The sequence below is a fragment of the Hemibagrus wyckioides genome, linkage group LG18 (assembly GCF_019097595.1).
Source record: "Hemibagrus wyckioides isolate EC202008001 linkage group LG18, SWU_Hwy_1.0, whole genome shotgun sequence".
NCBI classification, from domain to species: Eukaryota; Metazoa; Chordata; class Actinopteri; order Siluriformes; family Bagridae; genus Hemibagrus; species Hemibagrus wyckioides.
This window is the reverse complement of record NC_080727.1, coordinates 20796308-20822500: the sequence shown is the minus strand read 5'-3', so window position 1 is coordinate 20822500 and position 26193 is coordinate 20796308. Positions and strand designations below refer to the sequence as shown.

At 40.8% G+C, this 26193-nt stretch overlaps 1 protein-coding gene across 2 annotated transcripts in view; it reads right to left on the bottom strand.

The window, feature by feature from the left end:
* Positions 1-26193, bottom strand: part of pcxa (pyruvate carboxylase a) — a 162548-nt gene that overhangs the window by 94810 nt on the left and 41545 nt on the right. For both annotated transcript variants that reach the window (XM_058415127.1, XM_058415126.1), the window contains exon 9: positions 11509-11671. In XM_058415127.1, coding sequence (XP_058271110.1) covers positions 11509-11671 — 163 coding nt within the window. The remainder of the gene's footprint in view (positions 1-11508; positions 11672-26193) is intronic.

Sequence of the window (26193 nt, the reverse complement as noted above, 5' to 3'; positions counted from 1 at the left end):
GATTACTTAAGTCCATGTGTGTTATTTCATAGTTTTGAAATCTCCAGTATTGTTCTAGAATGTAGAAAATAAATCCCTAAACAAAAAACATTGAATTAAAAGGTGGGTCCAAACTTTTGACTGGTAGTATATATATGTATATATACACACACACACACACACACACACACACATATATATTATATACACATACTTGCTACCTAATATATCCCACCGATATACACTATATTGCCAAAAGTATTCGCTCACCTGCCTTGACTCGCATATGAACTTAAGTGACATCCCATTCCTAATCCATAGGGTTCAATATGATGTCGGTCCACCCTTTGCAGCTATAACAGCTTCAACTCTTCTGGGAAGGCTGTCCACAAGGTTTAGGAGTGTGTTTATGGGAATTTTTGACCATTCTTCTAGAAGCGCATTTGTGAGGTCACACACTGATGTTGGACGAGAAGGCCTGCCTCTCAGTCTCCGCTCTAATTCATCCCAAAGGTGTTCTATCGGGTTGAGGTCAGGACTCTGTGCAGGCCAGTCAAGTTCATCCACACCAGACTCTGTCATCCATGTCTTTATGGACCTTGCTTTGTGCACTGGTGCACAGTCATGTTGGAAGAGGAAGGGGCCAGCTCCAAACTATTCCCACAAAGTTGGGAGCATGGAATTGTCCAAAATGTCTTGGTATGCTGAAGCATTCAGAGTTCCTTTCACTGGAACTAAGGGGCCAAGCCCAGCTCCTGAAAAACAACCCCACACCATAATCCCCCCCTCCACCAAACTTTACACTTGGCACAATGCAGTCAGACAAGTACCGTTCTCCTGGCAACCGCCAAACCCAGACTCGTCCATCAGATTGCCAGATGGAGAAGCGTGATTCGTCACTCCAGAGAACGCGTCTCCACTGCTCTAGAGTCCAGTGGCGGCGTGCTCGGCCATGGAAACCCATTCCATGAAGCTCTCTGCGCACTGTTCTTGAGCTAATCTGAAGGCCACATGAAGTTTGGAGGTCTGTAGCGATTGACTCTGCAGAAAGTTGGCGACCTCTTCGCACTATGCGCCTCAGCATCCGCTGACCCCGCTCCGTCAGTTTACGTGGCCTACCACTTCGTGGCTGAGTTGCTGTCGTTCCCAAACACTTCCACGTTCTTATAATACAGCTGACAGTTGACTGTGGAATATTTAGGAGCGAGGAAATTTCACGACTGGATTTGTTGCACAGGTGGCATCCTATCACAGTTCCATGCTGGAATTCACTGAGCTCCTGAGAGCGACCCATTCTTTCACAAATGTTTGTAAAAACAGTCTGCATGCCTAGGTGCTTGATTTTATACACCTGTGGCCATGGAAGTGATTGGAACACCTGATTCTGATTATTTGGATGGGTGAGCGAATACTTTTGGTAATATAGTGTGTATATATATATATATATATATATATATATATATATATATATATATATATATATATATATATATATATATATATGGGTGGGATATATTAGGTAGCAAGTGAACACTTTGTCTTCAAAGTTGATGTGTTAGAAGCAGGAAAAATGGTCAAGGATTTGAGTGAGTTTGATGAAGGGCCAAATTGTGATGGCTAGACCACTGGATCAGAGCATCTCCAAAACTGCAGCTCTTGTGGGGTGTTCCCGGTCTGCAGTGGTCATTGATGCAATAAATGTGTGATCCAATAAAACAGACGAGCTACTGTTGCTCAAATTGCTGAAGTTAATGCTGGTTCTGATAGAAAGGTGTCAGAATACACAGTGCAGGACAGATCAGGGCTGTTTTGGCAGCAAAAGGGGGACCAACACAATATTAGGCAGGTGGTCATAATGTTATGCCTGATCCATGTGTATTATTTTACAGAAAGTATGGATAATTTCTCATCCTCCTCTCATCCTATATTTCGAGAAGAGTTCTGCCTCATACATATTGCCAATAAAGAATATATGAGTTTTCCCAATTATAGTCTGATATATATTCTAATGTACGCAAGGACAACCCCCAAAAAAGGTTGCAAAAGCTTTTAGAATAGCATTCTCACTCTCTCTCACTCTCTCTCTCTCTCTCACACACACACTTTTTTTGGTTTGTTTTTTACTTACTTGAACCAAGTTTAATCCATTAAAAGCAACTCACTCAATGTCAATTTAATGTGTTTTGCCACTGGAAAGGTCAGAAATAAAAAGCTCTACGGCTTCAGTAAGAATCTAATACATCGTTGTACACATCAAAATAATTTGTTTAGTGTTTAATAATCAATGCTGAGGAGAAATGTCGTACATGAGAGCACTCCAGTTCTGGGAGCCCTCAGAATTGAGACACATCCACTTCCTTTCTCCAGGGTTTACACACATCGCTCTCAAGACCAGGTACAATTAAAAGCACTTTGTGCTCCCAATGATGATTAGCGTGCTTGAGCGGAATAAGGCTTTAAACATATTATTCAGAACAAAGATTATTGCTAGTGCTGTAGAGCAACATAAACAACATGCACAGAGATGCATGAAGTCTAAGAATCTGTGACTTTGGTTAAAGAAAAGAAAGTTTCTCTTTTTCATCAATAACATGTAGTTATACTCAGTTTGGTGGGGGAAAATGGCTGCAAAAAGTATGAGAACCCCTGCACTAGAAATAATCAGGTCAGTTTTGTCGCCCTTCCCGACGGTCGCGAAAAGTGTCCCAATTTTAGTCCGGTTTTTAAACGATGGCTTTCCCAGATTATCCTGTGTCCGGTTTTAAGGGCGCAAAATCCAAATATATCCCCTCCAACCTACTCACAGTCAAGGCACTAAACAACCGGTAGTGTGGGTGAGGAAGCAACTATCTTGCAATCCTGACACTGTTTGAAACAACAACAACAACTGAATCCTGATTGTTCTGGAGAAATTCTGCAAGACATCCGGTTCTGAGAGTCGGGGCTCATGAAAACAGAAGCGTAAACACAACAAAAACGCTAAACCGTCTCATCGTTCCACGGGTACACCAGAGATGTGAATATTGCAGTGACTGAGCCAAACAGACGTGTACAAAACTTTCATCTCTTTGCTTGAGTTTAGTTTTCTACTGTTGTTGCTTGCAGCTAAAATCGCTCTATTAAGACATACACAGGTTCTTTTGTTTCGTTTTTTTTTTTTGTCCTTTAGGGTACAGGTGTTATTGAGTCTCCGTGTGTGTGTGTGTGTGTGTAACCATAACCAGGATAAAAACAATTACCAAGGAGAAATAGAGACCATGGTGTCTGCCTAAGAGTTTAAAATATTTCCCACAATTCTTCACTCCTTTATTCCATTTAAAAATCATTGGCTTGTCAGTATACTCGACCTTTGACACGTTGAGAAATTGTCACAAGTCTGCAAAGGGAACCACGAATCTTGTAGAAAACCCATTTCTAGCCCACGGTAAGGCAAAAGATGTTTGGTCAAGGAACGAGCAATAAAAGCAACGTTAAGATTGGAAGTGAAACGTTGAAACTGCTCGAGGCGGCGACTTTGGCCGCACCGAGGAGCAGTTTCGAGGTCACTCTTGTGTAATTAATAAGCCAGACATGGCAGTTGCATGCAGAGGAAAGCTGCTGGCTAACCAGTGTCATATCCAGAAGACCCAGGTTCCAACCTTTCCTTTTATAAAAACGATCACCTGTGTGCCGGATTTAAAAGAAAGCCAAGTCCCCGTCTTGGGTATTGAATTCCGCTGCTTGCTTGCTTTAATTGTGTTGCACTTTTCACCGACATCATTAAGGGGCGGAAAAGGTTTACCGCCTCGTCAACTGCTACTTGCTGACAGCAGAAGGGGAAACTAGGATAAGAAAAGAGCAGACCCTCACTGCAGGGAGTAAAGACAACCCAGACAGTGTCCAGGGGTTTTACAAAATGACTTTCAATGAACTTGCAGAAATATTTATAGATTGAGTCAGAGTCTTCTGGGGGACTCTAAGAAAATAGGTTACCAACAATGAATTAGAGAGCCATAAAGAAAATAAGGGTTTTTTTCTTTCCCCCACTTCAATAAGCTCTGAAGTGAGGCCAAGTTGAGTCGTCTCGAACATTAGCTCTGGAAAGGCTCTTAAATCTTGGCGGATAACTGTAGCGTATCACAAGAGACAAATCACGGGCAAGGACAGCAAGAGTGACGAGGTCCGCCTCGGCACGGTGGCATTCTTGTGGTCGTGTCCTGGCGAGCCTACAGTGGCTTTGTGTAAACTAGATGTGATACCGGAGACACCGCCGGAATACCAATGTGCCGAGTGTGTAACAGCATCATGTCCCCCCGGCGTCTAGCTTGTACATTGCCATGAAGCACTAGCCAGCTCCTGCAGTAGCAGCGGCTCAGCAAATAATATGATTATAAATGGGGGTCCAGCGGGAGGAAGGCAGGAGAATGTGCTCCACAATGCAGCTGTGTGTATGCAGGCTGCCCTTTACAGACTTCAACTCGCCACTACATGCTGATCAACCAAGCACTCTGAAAAGTGCCGACAGCGGAGGACGAAGCCGTGCAACATTAAAAGAAAAGCGCAGGGCTGTTTACTGTTAAATGTAAGCTTGTTGCTGTTTCTTTATAACCCAAGAGCGGACCAGAGGGGAGGGGAAAATCACGATCCTAGTCACGAGTCGCATTCACACTCGATGAGAAGCGTGTCACACAAACCAGATGAGACAAGCTTGTCTCGCCAGCCATCTGGCTGAGAAAACAATATTTCCTCATTCCTTCTCTAATAAAGATGGACGCGAGATGGCTCTTTCACAGCCTGTGTGCATGTGAGGTTGTGTGTCTTAGCAAGGCAGTGTGACAGATGGAAGGGCTAAAGGGCATGCAGGTATGCTCCAGACATGCCCATCCTAACAGCTCCATGTGCTCATGCTCAAACAATCAAACTATCTCTCTCTCTCTCTCTCTCTCTCTCTCTCCCCCCCTCACACACACACACATACAGTCTGTCTTTTTCTGGAACACAGAATGCCTGAGTCTGACTGCTGACTAGTTTTAAGAGCCTTCAAAACATCACATGTTTATCAAGCAATATGATTTACGGAGGGTGAGCCAGATTTCACAACTAAACCAAGACTTTCAAAGTCATTAGGGAAAAAAAAAAAAAGAACTGATTGAAATAAACTTCATTGAGAACGAATCCTATATTAAATGTTCAGCTTGAAAAAAAAAAGCAATAAAACGTGATGAGGTTTGCTGTAAAAGGAAAAATAATCCTATTATAATAATTATGTTTTATTAGCGATATTCATTATAGAATGTCATACATCGTGTACTTTGACCTTTTATAGTCAACATTTAATCTTGCGGAATTGTCCGCAAGACAAGTTATCGCTGTATTATAGAAGCTATAAGCCTGGCTTTCGGGGTTTTTTTTTTTGAAGTTTAATAAGGCAAAAAACATTGAAAGACTTTCCCCCACCAGAAAGATTTTACATTCTTGCAGGAGGCTTAAGTCGAGAGAGAGAGAGGACTAAAACAAAAACCAATTACAGTTGCTGGTTGGTTGGGTGCTGGATGGTGGTGGGTACGAGAATGACCAGAGGTTAAGAAGTTTTGAAGCTTTTGGACAAAAATGCAGGACTTGCATTCACCAACAATAAATACTCAGATAATCGATAAACCAGGACGACAGTTAAGCTAGGTCGAGTTCCAACACTGGAGACTCCGTCCGTATGTATTAAACGAACCATATTATTCTTCATTCTTTGTTGTTAATCTGCGTATTATTTAGATTATGTGCAACATCCTCTATATAAATCTGTATGAACGTGTTGTTAGGTTTAAATGAATGAGATCACTTTAATATCTTTTTATACTGTCGTTTGTGAGACCAATCAGTTTTCGGCATTCAAACACTTTAAATGTACGAGACCTTTAGTGCGAGTACAGCCAAGTAATCAGGTTTATCGTGAAGATGTTAATGATGAGAAGGACGAGGATGAAGACAAAGCCAGGGCTTGGTGTTAATGATCAAAACCACACACAAGTACACACTCGGCAGATGGAACAGGCCCTGCCAAGAGCTAAAGCAGCCATTCATCATTTCATAGCCAAGCCCTAATAAAAGCTCTGTAACACGCACAGATGGAGTCCAGGATTTTAAACAGCATTTGACAGGGAACATTACAGGGAGCTGAGGCAAGATGGTGCTGCGGATGTCTAACTGCTATCCTGACACTCGCGACGCCGACTGTCTCCACTTCTCTCTCTCTTTCTGCATCTGTCTCACAGCCCTGAACATCCATCACAAGAAAAACAACCTTCCATTACACTCTCCAGCTCCGAAAAGGACCCTTTCAGCCCCTATTTTCGACACTTATTTACTCAGCCGTTCTATTTAGCCATTATAGCCTTAGTTACCCTTTCTGAACAAAAACCTTGCCACTCCAGACGCACCCTGCCTTGCACCACACCACATATTTCTGAGAAAGCACAGAGCCGGAGGAGATGGGGGACTCTTTCTCTTCCCTTCCCGCTGCCTGATTTTCATATCAGACGCTGCTGTAACACTCCTGTCTCCTCGTACACGTATCTTACGTAACATTTCTAGGCTGTACTGAAACATGGGAGGACTGGAGCCTGGCTGATACACCTATACAAGAGCTAAGAGCATCATGTCTTTTTTATCTTTCTGCCATTTGCTCCTGGCTTCCTTTCCTTATACCTTCCACCTGAGTTCCTGTGCCAAGCTGCATGAAACATTCATCCAACATTTCAGCCATCTGGCCACGAGGGCCATTTATTGATTCGTCAATATGTATCCATAATTCAACATGCCGACTCCTTTAATACTCGTGCCAACACCTCTCAGAGGATCCTATCTGCCCTCACATCATTTTTCTCTCCGTCTTTCGGTCACTCCTTGTATCGTTTCATAAAGCTATGCGCAGGATATATCCGGCGTATCCATGCTTCTTTTCGCATGAATGCCATTTTTTAATATTCTGATAAGAACAGAATCTAACATATTTTGAGCACATGGAATGTGATTTGAGAGGAAAAACAGGAAAGGCTGCCCTGGGAGGAGCATGTTATTGGAGTGTCTAGCTGCTGAGCAGGCTGAATGTGGGTAATTGGGTGGATAGTACTTTGTTAGAAACCAGGGGCCTATGAACAAGGTGCTCTAAAAATAGCCAGAATCTCGCCATCAGGAGCAGACTGAGACCGGAGATAATTCTACACCACACTCACACTCTCATAACCAGGCTCTTTGGGCTGCAGTGATGAGGCGACTCACCTCAGGAGGCCACATGGAAAGCTTTCGAGCCGACGCCTATAAACTGGCATACAAACAACCTACAAAGATAATGCTGCAGCAATTCAAATGCATGATCTGATGATCCAACTGGGTGTAATACACACGTATCTGAGAGACTTTTATAAACAGCACATCTGGTGCCAGTCAAGCATCTTATAAGACAAAGAAAGACTGAACAGAATGTCAGTTAGATAACTAAGACCTCTACGTGCTCAAAGTCGTCGCCTCAGCATTTCTATGCGCCTCATCCCAAGTCAAACCAATACGGTAAAAGGAATACTTCATCCTCATTTATTTGAGGGTGATGGTGTTTTAATTTACAGCTTATACTATAAACTCACCTAGCCTCCTGGTGGTCCAGAGGCAGGATCCCGCACTCTCATTGCCGTTCCCGGGTTTGATTCCGGACAGGGCGATAAAAACCCAGCCACTGAAGAGTTAACTCTCAGTGTCGATCCCAAGCCCGGATTAAATGGGAGGGTTGCGTCCGGAAGGGCATCCGGTGTAAAACCTGTGCCAAACCGGACCAAATGATCTGCTGTGGTGACTTCGAACAGGGAGCAGCCGAAAGAACAACAACGTAAACGGTTTATTTTCTGTTTTGGTTCATATTTCCAAGTTCAGGGATCCATGCTGTAACACTGGTCATCGTACACACATCATCGCTTTCAACCATTTATCTTCGAATAGCTCTGATGGAGCTCGAGTATACTTTATGCTTTAGTTCACTATCCGGTTGCCCAAAAGGTGTTGCATGATGCTGAAGGAAACTATACTTTTTCCTTCACTATTCTACTGGTCCCCAAACTAAAACACTATTTCCATCACCAGTTCTAAAAGCCCAATTATAAGACTTCCAGTCCATCACTCAGTAAAACCTATCATTCAGCAGCAGGCCAGGTCTTGTGTTTTTTTTTTTTAGCCCAAGCAAGCTGCTCGACCATCTTTTGATGCCTAAATGTATGTTTCCGAGCTGCAAAGCGATCTATCAGCTCTGCTCTTCAAAGTTTCGTAAGCAGCAGACATTTCCCAGAGTTCGAGACTTTCTGCTATGTTTTTATGTCTGGTGCCGTCAGCCTTCTGTTAAACATGCTAGAGATCTTTATATACTTATCAGATTTTGTTGTCGATCTGTCTGATCTTTTTGTTTCCTTTTCATCAGCCTTTTCAAGAGAGCTTATAGATATATTTCGTGGAGTAATAACAGCTTGCTTTTTTTCCCCCTTTCATCATAAGCTGACATTCGCCTTCAGTGATGACGGCTGAGTGCCTTAAGGGTTTACACTGTATAATTTTCAGTACAAAAAAAAGACGCATTGTAAGACGAGATCGGTGATCTCAGAATGGATAATGCGATATGCTCATCTTCAGCAGATATAACACATCTGTGACCGAAGGCAGTCGAAGACCAAGTTCTGTCTGAAACTGTGACTTCACAGGAGAGTGGCATGGGTGAGTGTATATCGCTTAATGAACTATATCGCATTAAAAGAGGGGAATTATTTATAATTGCACTCTATTGGTGTCACCAGGCATTCCTTGGAGTCTGTCCATATGAGACCGGTTCCTCTCAGGGTTTCTTCCTCATATTGTCTCAGGAAGCTTGTCACTGTCGCCTCTGGCTTGCTCATTAGGGATTAACGTAGAAATATAAAACTCTGGAATTTATAGATATTTTTTTGAAAGATGCTTTAATGACAATCCAATGTCCAAAATTTGAATGAAACTGAATGAATTAATAGAACATTTCTGGCCAACATGCTTGGCCTCATCTACAGTGACAAACTTTCCACACTTGCTAAAGGACCTCATGTTGAAAAATAGACATGCCATGTTGTTTAGTTTCACCCAGACACAAACATCTAAGAACACCTGTTCATCTTATAAAACATGTTTTCTCCAGACATAACATTTAATGATACATAGGGATTTGTTTCTAGTAAGGTGACCCCCCCCCCTTTTTCTGAACAACAGCTCCGCACATTTAGACCGATTCACAGGTCTATCACAAGACAATTTTCATCGCATCATCGGACGATCGAGGACTGTCCGTTGTGAAATTCGTCCTTGGTTTCATTTAGATATTAAGACCAATCAGGCTGTAGGCATTTTCCACAAAAAGATCTACATTTTTGGATTTGTAAAATGGTTGCTTTCATTCCCTAGTGGAACTTAGGCATGTGCACTTAACTTGAGGGTACACAGTTAAGCTTGTAAATAATAGACTCGGTTGCTGTATCAATTACGAGACAAATTTATGTCGCCTAATTACAGAAAGGAAAAAAAAAAAAAAAAAAAAAAAAAAAAAAAAAAAAAGACAGTGACAAGCGTTCCCCTTTCCCCCCATCTGACCCCAACCCATCTGCTGAAACTATAAATGCCTCATGAGAAAAAGGGCAATGCTGAGCAGCTGCTTCGGCTCGAGCTGGAAGTCATTTTCAGATCTGAAGAACGCGATGAGACGCCTGAACACACAGCTCTCAGCGAGAAGTTTCTTTCTCAAGACACTTTCTTAATGACTATAACAGAGTTGCGTCTGGGAATTTATACACTTGTTTGTGTCTGACTTAATGCATTTAACCAAGTAATCAGTTCACAATACTTTATTACGTTAGGTTAGTGACAACTTCTACGATTATTTTAAATATTATTGGTCAACAAAATGCATGGGACGAATCAGCAGTATAATTAAACCTTCACTCAATTATGGATTAACACTTTGCCCAACCATGTCCATTACAGGCTATAGGGAGCTATAAGGGTACATCAATACTAGTTACAAATGCCTATAGAAATCCCAGAGAGCAAAATGACCAATAAGCATAACCATTTCAGCCCCCAATCCTTCCAGTCATAAGTAATTGTCTTTCTGCTGTCAACTGACAAAATTACACATCACCGCTGACCAACGGTCTAACATCCTCCTCCATCACAGCCTCATCTCCCTAATCCATAAAAGCACAAGACAAAAATAAAGAAATGTTCTGAATTTGTTGTCACTTCACTGATCTTCTCAGATCTAGTCTTTTTATTCTTTCTTCTGTGCTTTTATTATAGCCCTAAGCTCTCATAGGTTCTTAAAGGCTTTCTTAAAGGGTTATTTAAGAAACCCTTTCTGTAAGACAAATTAAGAAAACTCTAAGATTTCTTGGTTTTCTTTTAACGCAAAGATTAAAATGTTGTTCTTTCGGCTGCTCCTTTTTGGGGTCGACACAGCGGATCATTTGGTTCGCAAGTTTTGATTTGGCACAGGTTTTACTCTGGATACACTTCCTGATGCAACCCTCCCATTTCATCCACGCTTGGGAACGGCACTAAGAGTTAACACTTCGGTGGCTGAGTTAGTCGCCTGCCCGGGAATCGAACCTGGGCCACGGCAATGAGTGTGCAGGAACCTGCTGCTGGACCACCAGGAGACTCTTTCGGCTGCTCCCTGTTCGGGGTCACCACAGCAGATCAGTTGGTCCACATGTTTTAACGCAAAAGTTAAAATACACGTCCTAAAATGACTTCTGAGTTGGGTGTTGACTGACCTCCAGGTGAACCAGTGAATGATAGAAATAAAATACACACTTGTGTGGCCAAAAGTATGGCCAAACACCTGACCAACCAAACCCATGTGTGTGTTTGCAGAATATCCAATTATAGATTTATTCCGCCATTTTAGTGAGGTCAGACATCGATGTGGAGAGAGGAAACCTGGTGAGTAAAACGTTCCAATTCATTCCAAAGGTGTTCAGTGAGGTTGAGGTCAGGGCACTCTGCAGGACACTCCAGTTCTTCTACATCTACCTTAATAAACCATGTTTTTTATGAGACTAACTTTGTGCACAACGAAATTATCATGCTGGAAGAGATTCCCTTTCACTCCGGGGAAGAGAATTCTTAATGATGCAGGATATAAAGATATTTTAGAGAACTGCATGCTTCAAAGTTTAGGGATAACATTATGGGGAAGGTTCACGTGTGTGTGTGTGTTGGTCAGGGGTCTACATGTTTTTCGATTTATAGTGTATAGAGCTTTGTGGATGTGCTGAAAATGATTATCACATCAAATGCATGGTCACAGCTTGAACCTGTTCTACATGTACGTGGATAACCAGATGTTACACCAGTCTTGGTCAGATTTCTGAATGTGTAACTTAAAAAAAAGTGAATATTAATAGCTGATTTAATAATCACCACCAGAGATCTCTTTTGATCCATCATTCACAACACACACTCCTGACACACACATGACTGCTGCTTGCCTACCTCTAGTCTTCCTGTGTCTGGCTGGAAGCCTCGTGCAGGGTCCTCAGTGGTCACACGACACTGGATAGCCGTACCATTGATCTTGATTTTATCCTGCTTCAGCCCAAGCTCGGGCAGGCTACGGCCTTCACACACCCTCAGCTGAGCATGCACCAAGTCCACGCTATCACAGAGAGAGAGAGAGAGAGAGATAGAACAGTGTTAATTTGATTTATGATCTCATTATCCGGCGTCACCTACAAGAAGATGGGTTCCTTTTTGGGGTTCCTTTGCTCATGCTGTCTCTGAGTTTTTATTTGCCGCTGCCGTCGCCTCTGGCTTACTGGTTTTGGGATAAACCAAGGTCTATATCTGTATTTGTGACAATATGCAGTGTTAGTCATTTACAAAACTACCCTATATATGATGCAATAAGAGTAAGAGTAAAAGTAGCAGCTATATATGGCAAACCCCGAGGGAACTTCAAAAGTAAAGCCAAACTAATAGGTTTTAAAATGTCTTTTAAAAGTGCTCTATGGCCCTAAGGTAATTCCATAAACACAGAAATCAGACACCTCGTACTCCAGTTGGTTTCTGGAAATGACCAGGTTGCTGCTGTCGGCATTTTAGACAGCATATATTTAAGAATCATGTCACACAGATAAAGACGCTATAGATTTTATTTTAAATGCCAAGAGTAAAAGTTCAAGACTCTTTGGTAAAGTAGTTAAATGTACTGGAAAGGCAGCAGTCTATTCTAGAGGTATATGCTCTGGGACTGGGATCCTGTGGGACCTGATAATGTCACAGCAACTCTGTTTTTTTTTCCTCTCTTTCTCTTAACATATGGATGGGAGTAAGCAGTCAGATATGACGTTTGTAGGACAAAGAATGACAAATAACATGGAAGCATATCGGTTGCACAGAGGCTGTTTTTAATTATTCGTCTTCAGTATCAGAACTCATTTTATCTCCGAGGAAACATGGGTAAGTTTTCACCCTCCCAGTTGGTAGCTGTGGTGCAATATGGAGGACTAGGTAATGGGTGGTAATTGGCAGATGAACAAATTGTGGAGAAAGATATCTAAAATTAAGAACACCTACCGTCTATTCAGTTTGACGCAAAAGTAAATCTAATCTTTTCAGTGTCTGCTAAGCATTATTTTAGCAGGAACTGATAATAAGCGAGGTGTGGTGATGGTAAGCTAGTAAGACGGAAAGAAGTAGGCTTCAGCTGTAGCCACCAAACAGCAGCAAAAACAGACAACTAATCACAGGACACAACTTCCTTCTCTCACCTATAAGCCTTGTTCAGATCTGGTCGAGTAAAATACACAATCTCTGATGAATATTTGTACGATTCTGCTTCGTAAACAGTGAGTTTCCAGCAGATTTTAGAGAGTTCCAGCATTTGGGAAGCTACTTTAAAACGGTCAAATTTTTTAAGCTACTCGCATTTTGACGCAGTTAAGGAACTCTTTAAAAAACACAGTAAGCTACAATAGGAGTTAGCAATAAAAAGTAGCTAAGAACATTGGGATGGGATGGACGGACAGATAGATAAGTTAAGTTTTCATCTATCCATCTATTATTTCACATAAAAAAATGTACAAATCAACACACTAATTGTAATGCGAGAGATTTAAAAATCTTAAAGTAAGATACTGTAATGGAAAAAAAAAAATATGCAAAATTTTGTGCCTAAATCAGTGAAAGAACAATACTGTAATCAAGCAAATTAAGTACTCTGTCAATTGGAGCAGAAGGACCTATTAATTTGACACATGAGAAGTCTCTCAAAATTACCTTCTGTGAGGCGGCTACGCTTTGTCAGGAAAGTCTTTTCCACACTGAATAACCCAGGAATATAGCTACTAATTTTATATAATGTGCACATTAAGCTACCTACCCATTTAAAACGACAATCACGCTCACCTCTATACGCCTGAATGTCACCAGTATTTTCATCTTTGGTTCGCTCAGATTATATAGAAAAGGTGTAAGATTTATTGTTTGATTCCTTAAGGACCATGAACTTCGATAAATTCGGCCACGGGTAATTGGTTCTCATTATAAGAATCAGACGCCATTTCCCGCTCTACCTTGGGAAATAAACTTGTCGAACTTGAATAAGCTATACTTCCGATATAATAATAATAATAATAATAATAAAATGCAATTAAAAACATGTTTTAATACATTTTTTTAAATATTTAATACATTTTTTTATTAGTTTTTGTAACAGATGTAGTAATTTCTTTAAATCACTGATTAATTTTGAAAATAATAAATACGATGAAAAACAATTTTTTAACCGCATTTTTATACATCATAACTATAGCATAGATCTGATTTTCACTGATAATAACTTAGAGATTTCCTTTTATTGGGGGGAAAAAGAAGAAAGGAAAAATATCGCTTATATTGGAAGACTATGAACAGGTCAGTAAATAATCTGTGGACTATATAAAACACAATCTGGGGCTACCAGTTCAATCGGACCATTTACCCCCCAGCATACACTGACAATCTTATTGAAATTTACTAGATTTTATTCATAAGTATATGTAAACACTGTTGTGTTTCCTATTAACAACAAAGAACCAGTAGTCTCTGTGTCCGAGAATAGTCCCCAGTGTTAATTTATTACGGTATTATCATTTCCCCGCCCCATACATCACGTGTGCTGTTGATTTATGGGATCCTTTAGATTTTACACTTTCTTCCTATCCATGTGAGCTGTAATGAGTCTCTTACAGCTTGTTAAGTAGGCGGGGACCACAGATATACGATATTATAATCAGACTTTGGACTAGTCGAGCTACGATGCAAAAGCTACACTAATTTGTAGCTACTGAAGTCCAATTAAGTTAGCAGTGCCACTGCTTTCAGTTATCTGCTCCCCAACGCTGCAAAGTTCAAGGTCAAATCTTGAATATTTTGCATCACACGGTAAATACAATCACAATACTGAATGATGCATTTATTTATTGGACAGTACAAGCATGATGGAGTGCCACATATGAATATAAATTGTGGCTTAATACCAGCTGTAGCTGTAATTGCACTGTAATAACCGATTTAATCAGCTTGGAATGGTATCCTCATTCTTATGATTGACTTTCTTTCGCCTTCTAATGAGATCCCAGTGAACACAATATGGAGACAGCATAGCGGTCATAGCGATGATTCTTCCATCGTTTTATGATTGACAGAAGTAATTAACCGTTTTCAGGATACTGTCAGTGTACTGGGAAAAAAAAAAACCTGTTAATACGTGACATCTGCTTGTTTATCCTGATGACTGAAATGATCGTGGCACTATTTAAGTTTGGAAGAAATCAGCATTCTTGGTATTTTCAACCAATTCCCACCCACCAGCCTGCTCACACCAATCACACAACAGATACCAGCTGCGGAGGATGACGTCTAACATCTATGATTCCTTCCAGGCCAGCTATATATTTTATAAATGCTGCTCTAGTATCTGCTTTCTTCCACATACATGAGCACCAAGATGCCCACAATTCACTGGCAGTGCTGTAATGGACAGGGGAAAGATGTATGATGTATGACATCGCTCCCAATTCTGCTCCCTTGGCTCACAGCTATGGATGATTGTACCTCTCCTTTCTTTAGAAAATCCTATCCCATGGCACAAAGTACAAATCACAAATTACTGTAAACCTGTATAGGCCCTATGCCATCCACACATCTAATTCTAAAAAAAAAAAAAAAAAAATTCTGAAAGCCTGGTGACATTCACACCAGCATTGCAAGTGCTACAGGGAAGGGATGCCGTCATGCTCCAGCAATTCCCTATTATACCAGTCTGACAGCCTCGCTCTCACACTCAACAGCTCCTTTACCTGGCAAAGAAAACCAAGGGACCTGAGAGAGACAAGCGAGACAGACAGATGCGCAAACAAAGAGAGGAAATAACATATCTTGAAATACATAAATACAGAGACAGACAAATGGAAAGACTGCTTGAATAGTTAGTAGTATGATTATAAATGGTTCACAATTACAGCCTCGGAATCAGACTCAGATACAGACAACAACATGGCATCCGTGCCAGGAACTGCATTACACTACACTGCACTGACAATACCATGAGCTGGACATTTTTCACACGTCAACCAGATCACAATTTCCAACTAAAACAATTTACACGATTCAACATATTCTATAACCCTGTGGTTGCAGAAAACACCAAGGAGAGGATGAGAATTTAGTGGAGAAACTGGCGAATTAAACCTGGTAACTGCATCTGAATTAGCATCTGTCCATGTCCTGAGCCATTTTGTTATAGGTATCCATCAAGCTGTGGTCACTGTTGCTGCTGTAGAAATCAACTGATGTATCAAAGCAGAGACAGCAAGGCAGGAAAACAACTAACTTCTGCTTAAAGCTCACCTACACACAAAGCCGGAGAGACAGATATACCTCGGCGTACGAATTTAATTCGTTCTGGGGGAGAGTTCTTAAAGCGAAAATATGTATAGTGAAACTTGCTCATAAGAAATAATTTAAATGCAGATAATCTGTTCCAGACTCCTAAAAATATGACTAATATTCCCAATACGAAGCGTATGTAAACTGTATGGCTGCTTACAAAGAACTGACCCAAGCCTAGCATTCCATGTCAAGGGTCCTCACAGGAAGTCATGCCACTAAGCTTGGGCTAAAAATAGAACAGACCGCCCACGCCACCAATGTGTCAACAAAAAAACGTGCAAAAAATCACCTAGCTTTTGAACGCATGCCGAAGGCAACATTGGTATCGTGGGTTGACTCTTTCCAAACAGCTTTCACTGGCTGAAAACAAAATCCGTAAAATTCATAACTGCAGTTGGCTTCGCTTGGCTTTCCACTGACGCAAATAAGTCCCCACGTAGGGACAAGGCTCCCAGACGTACGGGCAACTTAGCCGGTGTTTGGTTTGGTCCGGTTCATTCGTATGCTGAAAATGCTTCGTATGACAATGCAAAATTCTTACGCCAAAAATTCGTAAGGGAGGGCATTCGTATGCTGACGATCCACTGTAGTGTGTTTAGAATAAGGATAATCCATATTCAGTGTCGAAACAGACAGGATTTGAAAACCTAGGTGGGACTGTACATAGAACTCCTAATACTCAAAACAAGATGAAGGAAAAAACTTGGAATACTAATAAACACCTAAACACAAAACAGGTGAACACAATCAGACCGCAAACCAATGACAGAGCAGAGGCAGTGGCAGGGACAGTGAGCAAAACCAACACAAGCTGATGTCATTCATCACAGAAGAAACAATGACATGGCACTTGAAATGACTTGAACTTTTTAATATTGTTCCTCTGATATTTTACAGCTGAAACATAAATGACAGTTTTTTGGTGCTCTATTAGCATTTATGTTTACTCAGATAATGATATACAAGAGCGTATGATGTGAACTATTATTAACATAGCGGGTAAGACTTCCAAATTTATTTATTTTTTAATCCTAGCATTAGTCCCACGCAATGGCAGGGTCCGCTGTTCATAGCGGATCATTCGATCCGCATGGTTTGGCACAGGTTTTACGCAGCCCTCCCATTTTGATCCGGGCTTGGGACCGGCACTGAGAGTTAACTCTTCAGTGGCTTGGGTGGCGTCCTGCCTGGGAATCAAACCCGGGCCACGGCAATGAGAGCGCGGCATCCTGCTGCTGGACCACCAGGAGGCTGCTTCCTAAATCTGAATAAATATTTATATAAAATACATTTAAAAAAATAATCTAACATTATAAATTGTTGATATACAGCACAATATAACATATTAATATTATATTAATAGAGAGTAAACTAACATTGTATTAAAAGTAATTATAATACACTGATTTTCATTTATTTATCGTTATTTATTCTCTAAACTTGTTCAACTGTGGTAAATTTAATGGCTCAGATGGAGCAAAGACTACACATGTATATGTTCCTAAACATATCAAAATTAAATAAATAAACATAAAGAAAGAAAGAAATAGGTTCTATTGTAAACAGAGCAATATAAAATGAGATTAAGAGACAGAGATTTAATAAAACACATACAACGTGGTATCTGCATGTAGGTTGGGGAATAAAATCTTGTCTTGAATTAAACAGGCAGACTGAAGATTTTATAAAAGGTAATACATGAAAATTGTTTTGGCACAAAGAACGCTCAATGATCGGTCACGTCTCCTGGGAGTGTGGAATCCACTGTTTTCATTCAGATGTAATTAGACGTCATGGTGGGGGATTTGACAAAGCCCTGATGTGTTGTTCTGTAATATTGGATTGATGACAGAAAACATCAGAGAAGTCAAAATTGCAAAAACTTGTCCCACGTCGTCCGAGTTCACCCTACTCCTTCATAAAGGGAAACAATAATTCTGTTAGCAATACGCCGGAGGACGGACGCAAAAATGCTCCGAGCTGTTTACCTTCTGATTACAGGTAGTTCTCGCAAGACAGAGGGAAGATGATAAAGAGCAGAACTCAGAAGAGAAGAACAGCTTCAAGGCAAACATTTTAACAACTGCATACAGCTTCAGCCTTCCTTCTCGGCTAAATGAATAACAAACTATAAGAATGTGCTATAAAGTACGTGTGTGTGTGTGTGCGCGCGTGTTCATGCCTGCCAGCTTAAGGAAAGCGAGAAGTAGGAAATAGCTTATCTTAAACAGATAAAACAGCAAGAGGAAGCGGAATGGAGTTGTTCTTGCTTTCGCAGTTTTATCAATAAATCAAGTTACCAAGCGCCATTTCTGCTGGATAGATTTACATCTGAAATTCAGACACACACTCCAATGGGACATGTCTGTGGAAACTAAAACGCTCACTGCCTTCAAAGTGAAAAGTGTTGTAAACAGCTATTTGTGCAGTGGCCACAATAATAGGAACACCTGCACATTAACGCCAGCATTATCCAGTCACCGATCACATAGCAGTGATGCAAGCTGTTCAGATCACAGGTACAGGGCAAGACCAAATCAAATAAGCTTAGGTTTTACCTAGGTATGGTTTATTTCAGGTTTTCAGGTTCGACTTGCTGACGAGAGGATGGCTAACGGGAACGACTACAGTATCGCAAATAAGCACTCTATGATGGCTGTAAATTTTTACACAACAATAAAATTCCTGAATCATGTAACTCCTTTATATGAAACACAAAAATATGAATGGTTTACTTTTCATACATAATCATCATAATAAGTAATAAGTGTATAATAACAGAAACAGACGAATATTTAATTCATATTTTGGGGAAAGAAATCACAGGTAACGCATATACATTACAGTGAAGCTTTGCATCCAAGACTCTCAAGGCTTTTCTGTTAGGTTTCTTTGCTTTAAAAAAAAAAAAAAAAAAAGTTAGATGCCTAACATTCTCCTTTCACGTTTTAATTATCAGAGACCTTTTTTTAAAGCCACACATTCCACCGCCCACAGCGAGTCCTCCACCACGATGCAAACCATCTCGATCGGACGAGGTGCCGATTTAATTTCAAGCGAAATCTTTTCAAAACATCTCTTCACACAGTTTGAGTCTCTTCTGACAAACAGAGGGACACGAGGCTTCAACGTCTCCATCGTCGGGTGAACGCGGGTTTGCGAATTAAATTAAAGGAGAACTGTAGGCTTACTTGGAAATTTGCTTTGCTTCTCAGCACAGAAAAATCTCTGCGTGGAGCCAATTCTCCCGTTTCGGAGATATTGATTTTTATTTGTTAAACACGAGTCCTTTCATTACCGCCATGTTAAAATCCATTTTATCATCATTCTCATGGGGATACAACAAAGCATATCCCTATTACTGCTGTCACCACGGGAATATTTTCAATTTTGTCCTGCTGATAACCATGGTATTACTGCTGTCCCCATCCCTCTACAGCTCTCTAATTAAGATAAGGGGTGTAGCTCTGGAAGCAAAACAGCATGTAAAATAAATGAAAAGTCTTGTACGTTACAGTGACGACTACAGTGTATAAAAAGACTTTTTATCCCCTCAGGTGCATACTAATGTGCAGAATATATAGCATGTGAATAGAGGTGATGTAATGCTGTGGAGCAAAGAAAATAAAAATACAAAGATCCGTCTGTACGACCGGGGCATGCTGGGATTCTCTAGACGTACATGCGGAGCAAAAAATTTACACGCCCGTCTCCAGGGAAAATAGATCATGTCTCTCTGCATTCTGCACAGCAGTCTCATGTAGGTGTTAATTTATGCAGCTGTGCTCCTGGTTAGACATACCTTTACGCTTGCTGTGTATGCAAATCATGCTTTTGCAGACAAAACATACACACAGATGCACACACACACACACACACACACACAGTGCTGTCCCTTGGCGTTTTCAATTCCGGATCATTTCTGAAGTTAGGCGCAAATGCAAACTTCTAAGACGGGGGAGGATGGGAATGAGGTCGCTATAAAAGAAGGGCTATGAAATAGATGACAGCAAAACAAAAGAGCATTGCAAATCTCAAAGGTTTGTGCAGCAACACTGGTGCACACAGCTAGAGCTAGAGGTGGAGGTTCAGGGAGTGCACGCTCTTAATATATGCACTCTGATTTTCTATTCCGTTTTAATTGCCAAGACCGAGGCGTATGCAGTGGCAGAATGAAAAACTAGCATCGGTCTCCGCACACAAACACAAAATACAAAAATGACAGCTTTGTACGGCGTGCCGAGGCTCGTCGGGTCCCCACCGGCCATGTTTTAAAGGATGTCTGACACGGTAACACGCTCGGCAGTATACAGCCGATTGCACTTCTGCTGCCATGGGCCTTTGGTACAATCAGCACATGTGTCTAATCTCTAGCCATGAGCATATAGCAGATGACCAGTTTGTTTAAACAGCAGTGACGCCCTCTGTTATTTACTGATCACTGGAGCTGATCTGCCAACAAATGGCAGCTGTATCAAACAAGACCCAAGAGTAACGTGTATGTTTAGCAGGGCCAAGCAGATACGAGAATCACAACCCAGAACCCAGAAGGGAGGTAAAAAGTAGCTCAAGTGGGAAATATGGCAGAAACAAAATACAGTCTATATTAGATCAGCCAATCACGTGTCTACAGCTCAATGCAAAGGACCTAGGCAATATTCTGCTGGGAAACCTTGGCTCCTGCCACCCATGTGGATGTTACTTTGACATGTACCACCTACCTAAGCAGTGTTGCAGACCATGTACACCCTTTCATGGAAACGGTATTGCCTGATGGCTGTGGCCTCTTTCAGCAGGATAGTGCATCATGCCACAGAGCAAAAATGGTTCAGGAATGGTTAGGTGAGCACAACAATGAGTTTCAGGTGTTGTCCTGGCCTCAGAATTCCCCAGATTTCAATCCAATCCAGCATCTGTGGGATCTGCTGGACAAACATGTCCAATCCATGGAAGGCCCACCTCGCAACTTACAGGACTTAAAGGATCTGCTGCCAACATCTTGGTGCCAGATCCCACAGCACATCTTCAGGGAACTAGCGTAGTCCATGCATCAATGGATCAGGGCAGGTGGTCATAATGTTATGGATGATTAGTGTATATACACACACACACACACACACACACACGTATACAGCTCCTGGGATATTGACCAGCACAATATTAGACAGGTGGTTCACGTCAAACATCAGAATTGGGAAAAAATATAATCGTGACACGGTTGTTAGGGCTGGATGAAAAGACCTCATCTAGTAAGCAGCAGTTGTGCTGGTACTATGGCTTGTTGTTGATGAAAGAGGTCTGAACTGGCAGGAAGGCTACACTAACTTAAACTGCCACTCTTACCATCCATGGTGAGTGGAAAAGCATCTCATAATGCAAAAGCAGGAGACCACAGTGAAGTTTCCACTTGTGTCTGCCATCAACAGGAATCTGAAGCTACAGTGGGCTACAGACTCACCGAAACTGGACAGATGAAGATCTTTTTCCAATAAATCAACTGTATGGTTTCACTGCCCAAGTTAAGAAGCTGTGGTTGTGCGTAATCTCAGAAACAGGGACGCTTCATTTCTCTCAGTAAATAAACAGGCTTTGTGAGCTCAATTTGATCAGATAAGAGAATAGTGTCTTTTAGCCATAACACAGATGGACCATGAGGAATTTAACCCCATCACGACAGGTACAGATAGTTAAACACCTATAAATCTTCCTTATCAACTCGCTGACCTTATTTACTAACCCGATATTCCTTCAACCCCAATTTTCATTTAATATCAACTCTGTACAAAATCTGCTATTGGCTCCAAAATTTCTGGGCTCTCTTTCAAAAACGAATCGATGTTCCAGCGTAAACGGGTTTGACGCGCTAATGCCTCACTCGTGCCCCGTAAGACTGCAAGAGTGTCCAGCCATCTGTCTCATTCATCTTTCTTAGCCTTGCTCTCCGTCTCCCACCTTCATATCAGTCTCCCATCTTAATGTCCTTGTCTAATCTTTCCCTGACAACAACAGGCCCGGTACAAACGAGCGCTCGCAATTTAGCGGCAACTCTGAGTAATTACAACCCCATTACCAAGGGCACCCGAGAGAGCCCACCCACAAGCCAGCACGGAAAACAAACACGGATGCAGATGGCTTAGGAAAACAGAGAGAGGGAAAAAGAAAAGTCACATGTGCACCATGGGGAATAAGCAAAAAAATAAATAAATTCTTATCTCTTCTTAAGATAAGCAGTAAATCAGCCTTCTTTAAACCTAGATGTCGCATACGGAAAGATTACGCAGAGATAGATGAGAGCACGAGGGAGAGATTTTCCCCTGAATGAATTACGCCATCAGAGGTACTGCATTAGTGCCACGGCAGGTTAAACGCGACGGAAATTCATCTTCTACAGCACACACAAAAGACAAATTTACCATCTGCAAATCACCCTGACCTAAAATCTGCTTGCGTCAGAGGCTACTCCGCTGGAGCAGCCTGACTTCTTCACAATCACCACCGAGTCTGAAGATGTCTGTATAGCGTCTGGCTGCGGAATACGCACAATGGAAACAAGGACGTTTGCTATTACAGGTGATTTCCATCCCTGTATTCGCATAAAAAAACAGACATTTATTACTGCCCTGTATGCGTCTTTTATAAGAATGAAGGTTTTTTTAATTACACTGAACTGAGTAACAAAGTCAATTCAACACGCTTTCACATGGAACCGACGTACACATTTGAATTAACACAAAGTACCTCCAACGTGTATTTTCAAAGCCATTAATAACACAGAATTCATACCTGAGCTGAGACTCAAACCCAAGACACTGGTGTTTTGTAACAGCCACAATACCACTGCATTATTCTCCCATGAGTGTTTTAAATCACCTGGATTTAATACTATACCGTATTTCCCAAGATCCTCATGAGATCTCACACTGAACCTGGTCCTGTTAATACTATAAGAATTGTGTACATAATAATGTAAATAAAGATAATCCGTTCCAGCCGCCCAAAAATATAACCAATACGAAGCGCATGTACACTGTATGGCTGCTTACAAAGAACTGACCCAAGCCAAGCATTCCATGTCAATGGTCTTCACAGGAAGTCGTGCCACCAAGCTTGGGCTAAAAATAGAACAGACCACCCGTACCACCAATCTGTCAACAAAAAAATAACCACCCGAAAAATCACCTAGCTTTTGAACGAATGCCAGAGGTGATGTTGGTATCATGGGTTGATTTTTTCCAAACGGATTTCGCTGATTTCGTTAATCATCAAAATATTAACGCTTGTATGAAGTCTTTTTTGTTAAACATACCTTTCACTTTTAAGTCTATGGTCCGTGGATTGTAAATCTGAATTCCAATGATGCCGAAAACATTTATGTGCAAAATACAGAGTAAAGTTGGAGCAGGAGGGACGGCATGTTCGGTTTTAACGCCAGTCACGACACGAGGCAATCACTGGCATCTATGAGCTCTTGCATTCGGAAGAGGGCAGATAGCACAATGGGTCAACTTTAAAAAAAAAACTCCTCTAAACATCTCTGTTACTGTATTTTTTTGGGAAAGAGAAAAATCAAGTAAAATTTATTCTACAGTCTGGAACATTCCAGTACTACATTCACTGAATAAAGTAAACAAGTAGCCTAATGTTGCTCTATTTTAGTATCTGAAAAGTTTTGAGGAAAAATAAATGCAAGTCCTCCTTGCCCTTCCTATTTTTTCACCAATTTTACATAAATTATGACTGATGCTGTTGCCAGATCCACTTTTTCAAGCCAAAATGTTTATAGTCTCCACGTTATCCCCGGCTGTTCCTCACAAGGCCCAGAGAAGGGAGATTTTTATACAGACACTGTCACTGCCAGTTAGCAAAACCACATGTTTTCATCTTCAACGATTATGCACGATAAACAGACAAATGGGGGCTTTAATGTATTAGGAACATTATCCAATTTTATTTGGCTCTAACATTTTCGTTTCTAAATCAACAATGTTTAAATTGTCTGGTAAATTTGACAGAGCATAAAAAGCACAGATGCAGCTATCCAGCAGGTTTTTCAGAGATCCGCCACTTTTAAAATGGATCCTATTAAATCTCCCGGCTCAGAATAGCCGATTTTACCCTGATTATTTTATTTATTTAATTATTTATTTATTTTTAGGAAAGGTGCGTGTCTCATCACGGCTTTATCGCTCCACTGCCACGCAATATCGAGGTCGTGTTGTATGATTTGATTTGAAGCAAACGGATTATCTCAGGTCCACGTCTACACAGAGTCTGAGAGCAGCTGTGAAGATTTGGATTACGATTTTAGGAAATAGAAACTCGCTTGATGTTTACTCACTAGACGCATCCTCTGGAAACCTGTTCGAAATAGTAATGCCAAAATAAATAAATAGTCAACGTCCGTTCAGGTACACTTGCTGCTTTCTAACATGTGTTCATTGCTGCGAGCCTGGAATACTGTAGGTAAGAAGTCAAACAAAGCAGGTCATTTTGCGCAAATGACCTAGGATTGAAGGTCAATGATCAAACTTTTAATTTAAGACGCTTTTAATATTAGATTTGCAGACTTGCCCTTCCTTTCGCTTTGCTCATACTGATCCATCCAGTGGAATGAAGTTTTTTCTCTTGTTTTAAGGGTAAAAAAAAAATAAAAAATATCAAGACCTGGAATATCACTTTTTTACAAATATACCCATAATATACTCACTGATGATCTGCTGATGAGTTTCGCCTTAAGTGTTTTGGTTCTGCTTGGAACAGAAGATAGTTCCAAGAGGAGAAGGAACTGATTATTTTATACATGTTATAAATATTATTTAAAGCAGCTCTGGCTGTAGGATAAGTGACATTTTTAATAGTAATATGCTAGCTCTAAGACATTATCATCCCTGTAGTACTGGTATAACAGAGGCCTTGATAATAAACTCACCATTGTGTAGCAAATACGATTGCGTAATTGTGAAACTTTCTGTAAGTAGACGTTTATTTAACCTTTACAGAACGGGCCTCCAGTGTCAGGTAATAGTCATGAACTTTCCCGACGTGACAAGCTACGATTTTTTGTTTAAGCTTCAAGAGAAAGGTAAGAAAAAGAGAAGCTAGAGAGGGGAAAGAAACTATTTAGCCTCACAAACAGCGAATATTAAATGTTAATATAAACAGGTTAGAAATATCCAATATGTTGTTTATTAACCCTTTTAACCTGTATACTGGCATTCCAGTCTGCCTTCGGGATAGAAATCTGACCTTTTAATACAGTGTGAACAAATGGCCGCAAGTCTGATATAAAATGAGTCAGGACTCTGTTGGCTTTCAGTGTGTTTTAGACCCTCTGTTTGATAACCTTACAGAGAATTTTAGTAGTTGAAGATCAATTTTAGCTGCTTTCTAGATGAACAAGCACTTGGTGCATCTCGGACAGCAGAAATGGGTTTGATATCAGCATTTAGTTTGAAGAGGAACCGTTTGTGGGTTTGTTTGTTTTTTTAAGACCTTTTCTATGAATATACTGCCTTTAGTAGTCTAAGAAAAAACAGAAATTTAAGAATTTGTAGTTGTTTATAAGTATTCCCGAATGTCTACTTTCATATGAGACATGACAAAGACACTTGATGCTGAACATGGACACAAACAAAAACAGAAGAAAGTTCCATTTTTTTGCCCTGAATAAATACCTGACATATTGTCATTGTTGACAAATCGCTGGGTATAAGCAGAACAATACACTCTGGACTGTGCCTTAATACAAAAATAATCGAATTCTGCTTTGCATCAGGCCATAAAGCACCACCACAGAGTGAAGCATTTTCATATAACGGGTATGGTCCGTCAACTGTTTGCACGAATAGTCAATAAAAAAAAAGCTGAATGGATTTTTAAATGAATACTAAAATGGACGTTAAATGTCACAGTGAAACCATAACTGATCCATAAAAAAACATGAACACCATTCAGTCAGTTCTTCAAGGTGTTTAAAACACAGAAAACTGCCTACGCAGCACACCAACCATGCAGCAAGGAAAAACAACAGTTTCTCTAGGTAATAAATAAATGCCTGTTGGATCTAAAACGACAACTTCACGTAGCTAGTGCTTAAATTCAGACTAGCCAATTCACAAAAGAACAGTTTGTTACATGGTGAGTGACGTTAAGTACCCCCGAATTGTGGTTCCGCGTCTGTCTAGTCCTCGTTTTATTTACCGTCCTTGCAGCTGATGAACTTTGTTAGCCAACTCATATTTTCTC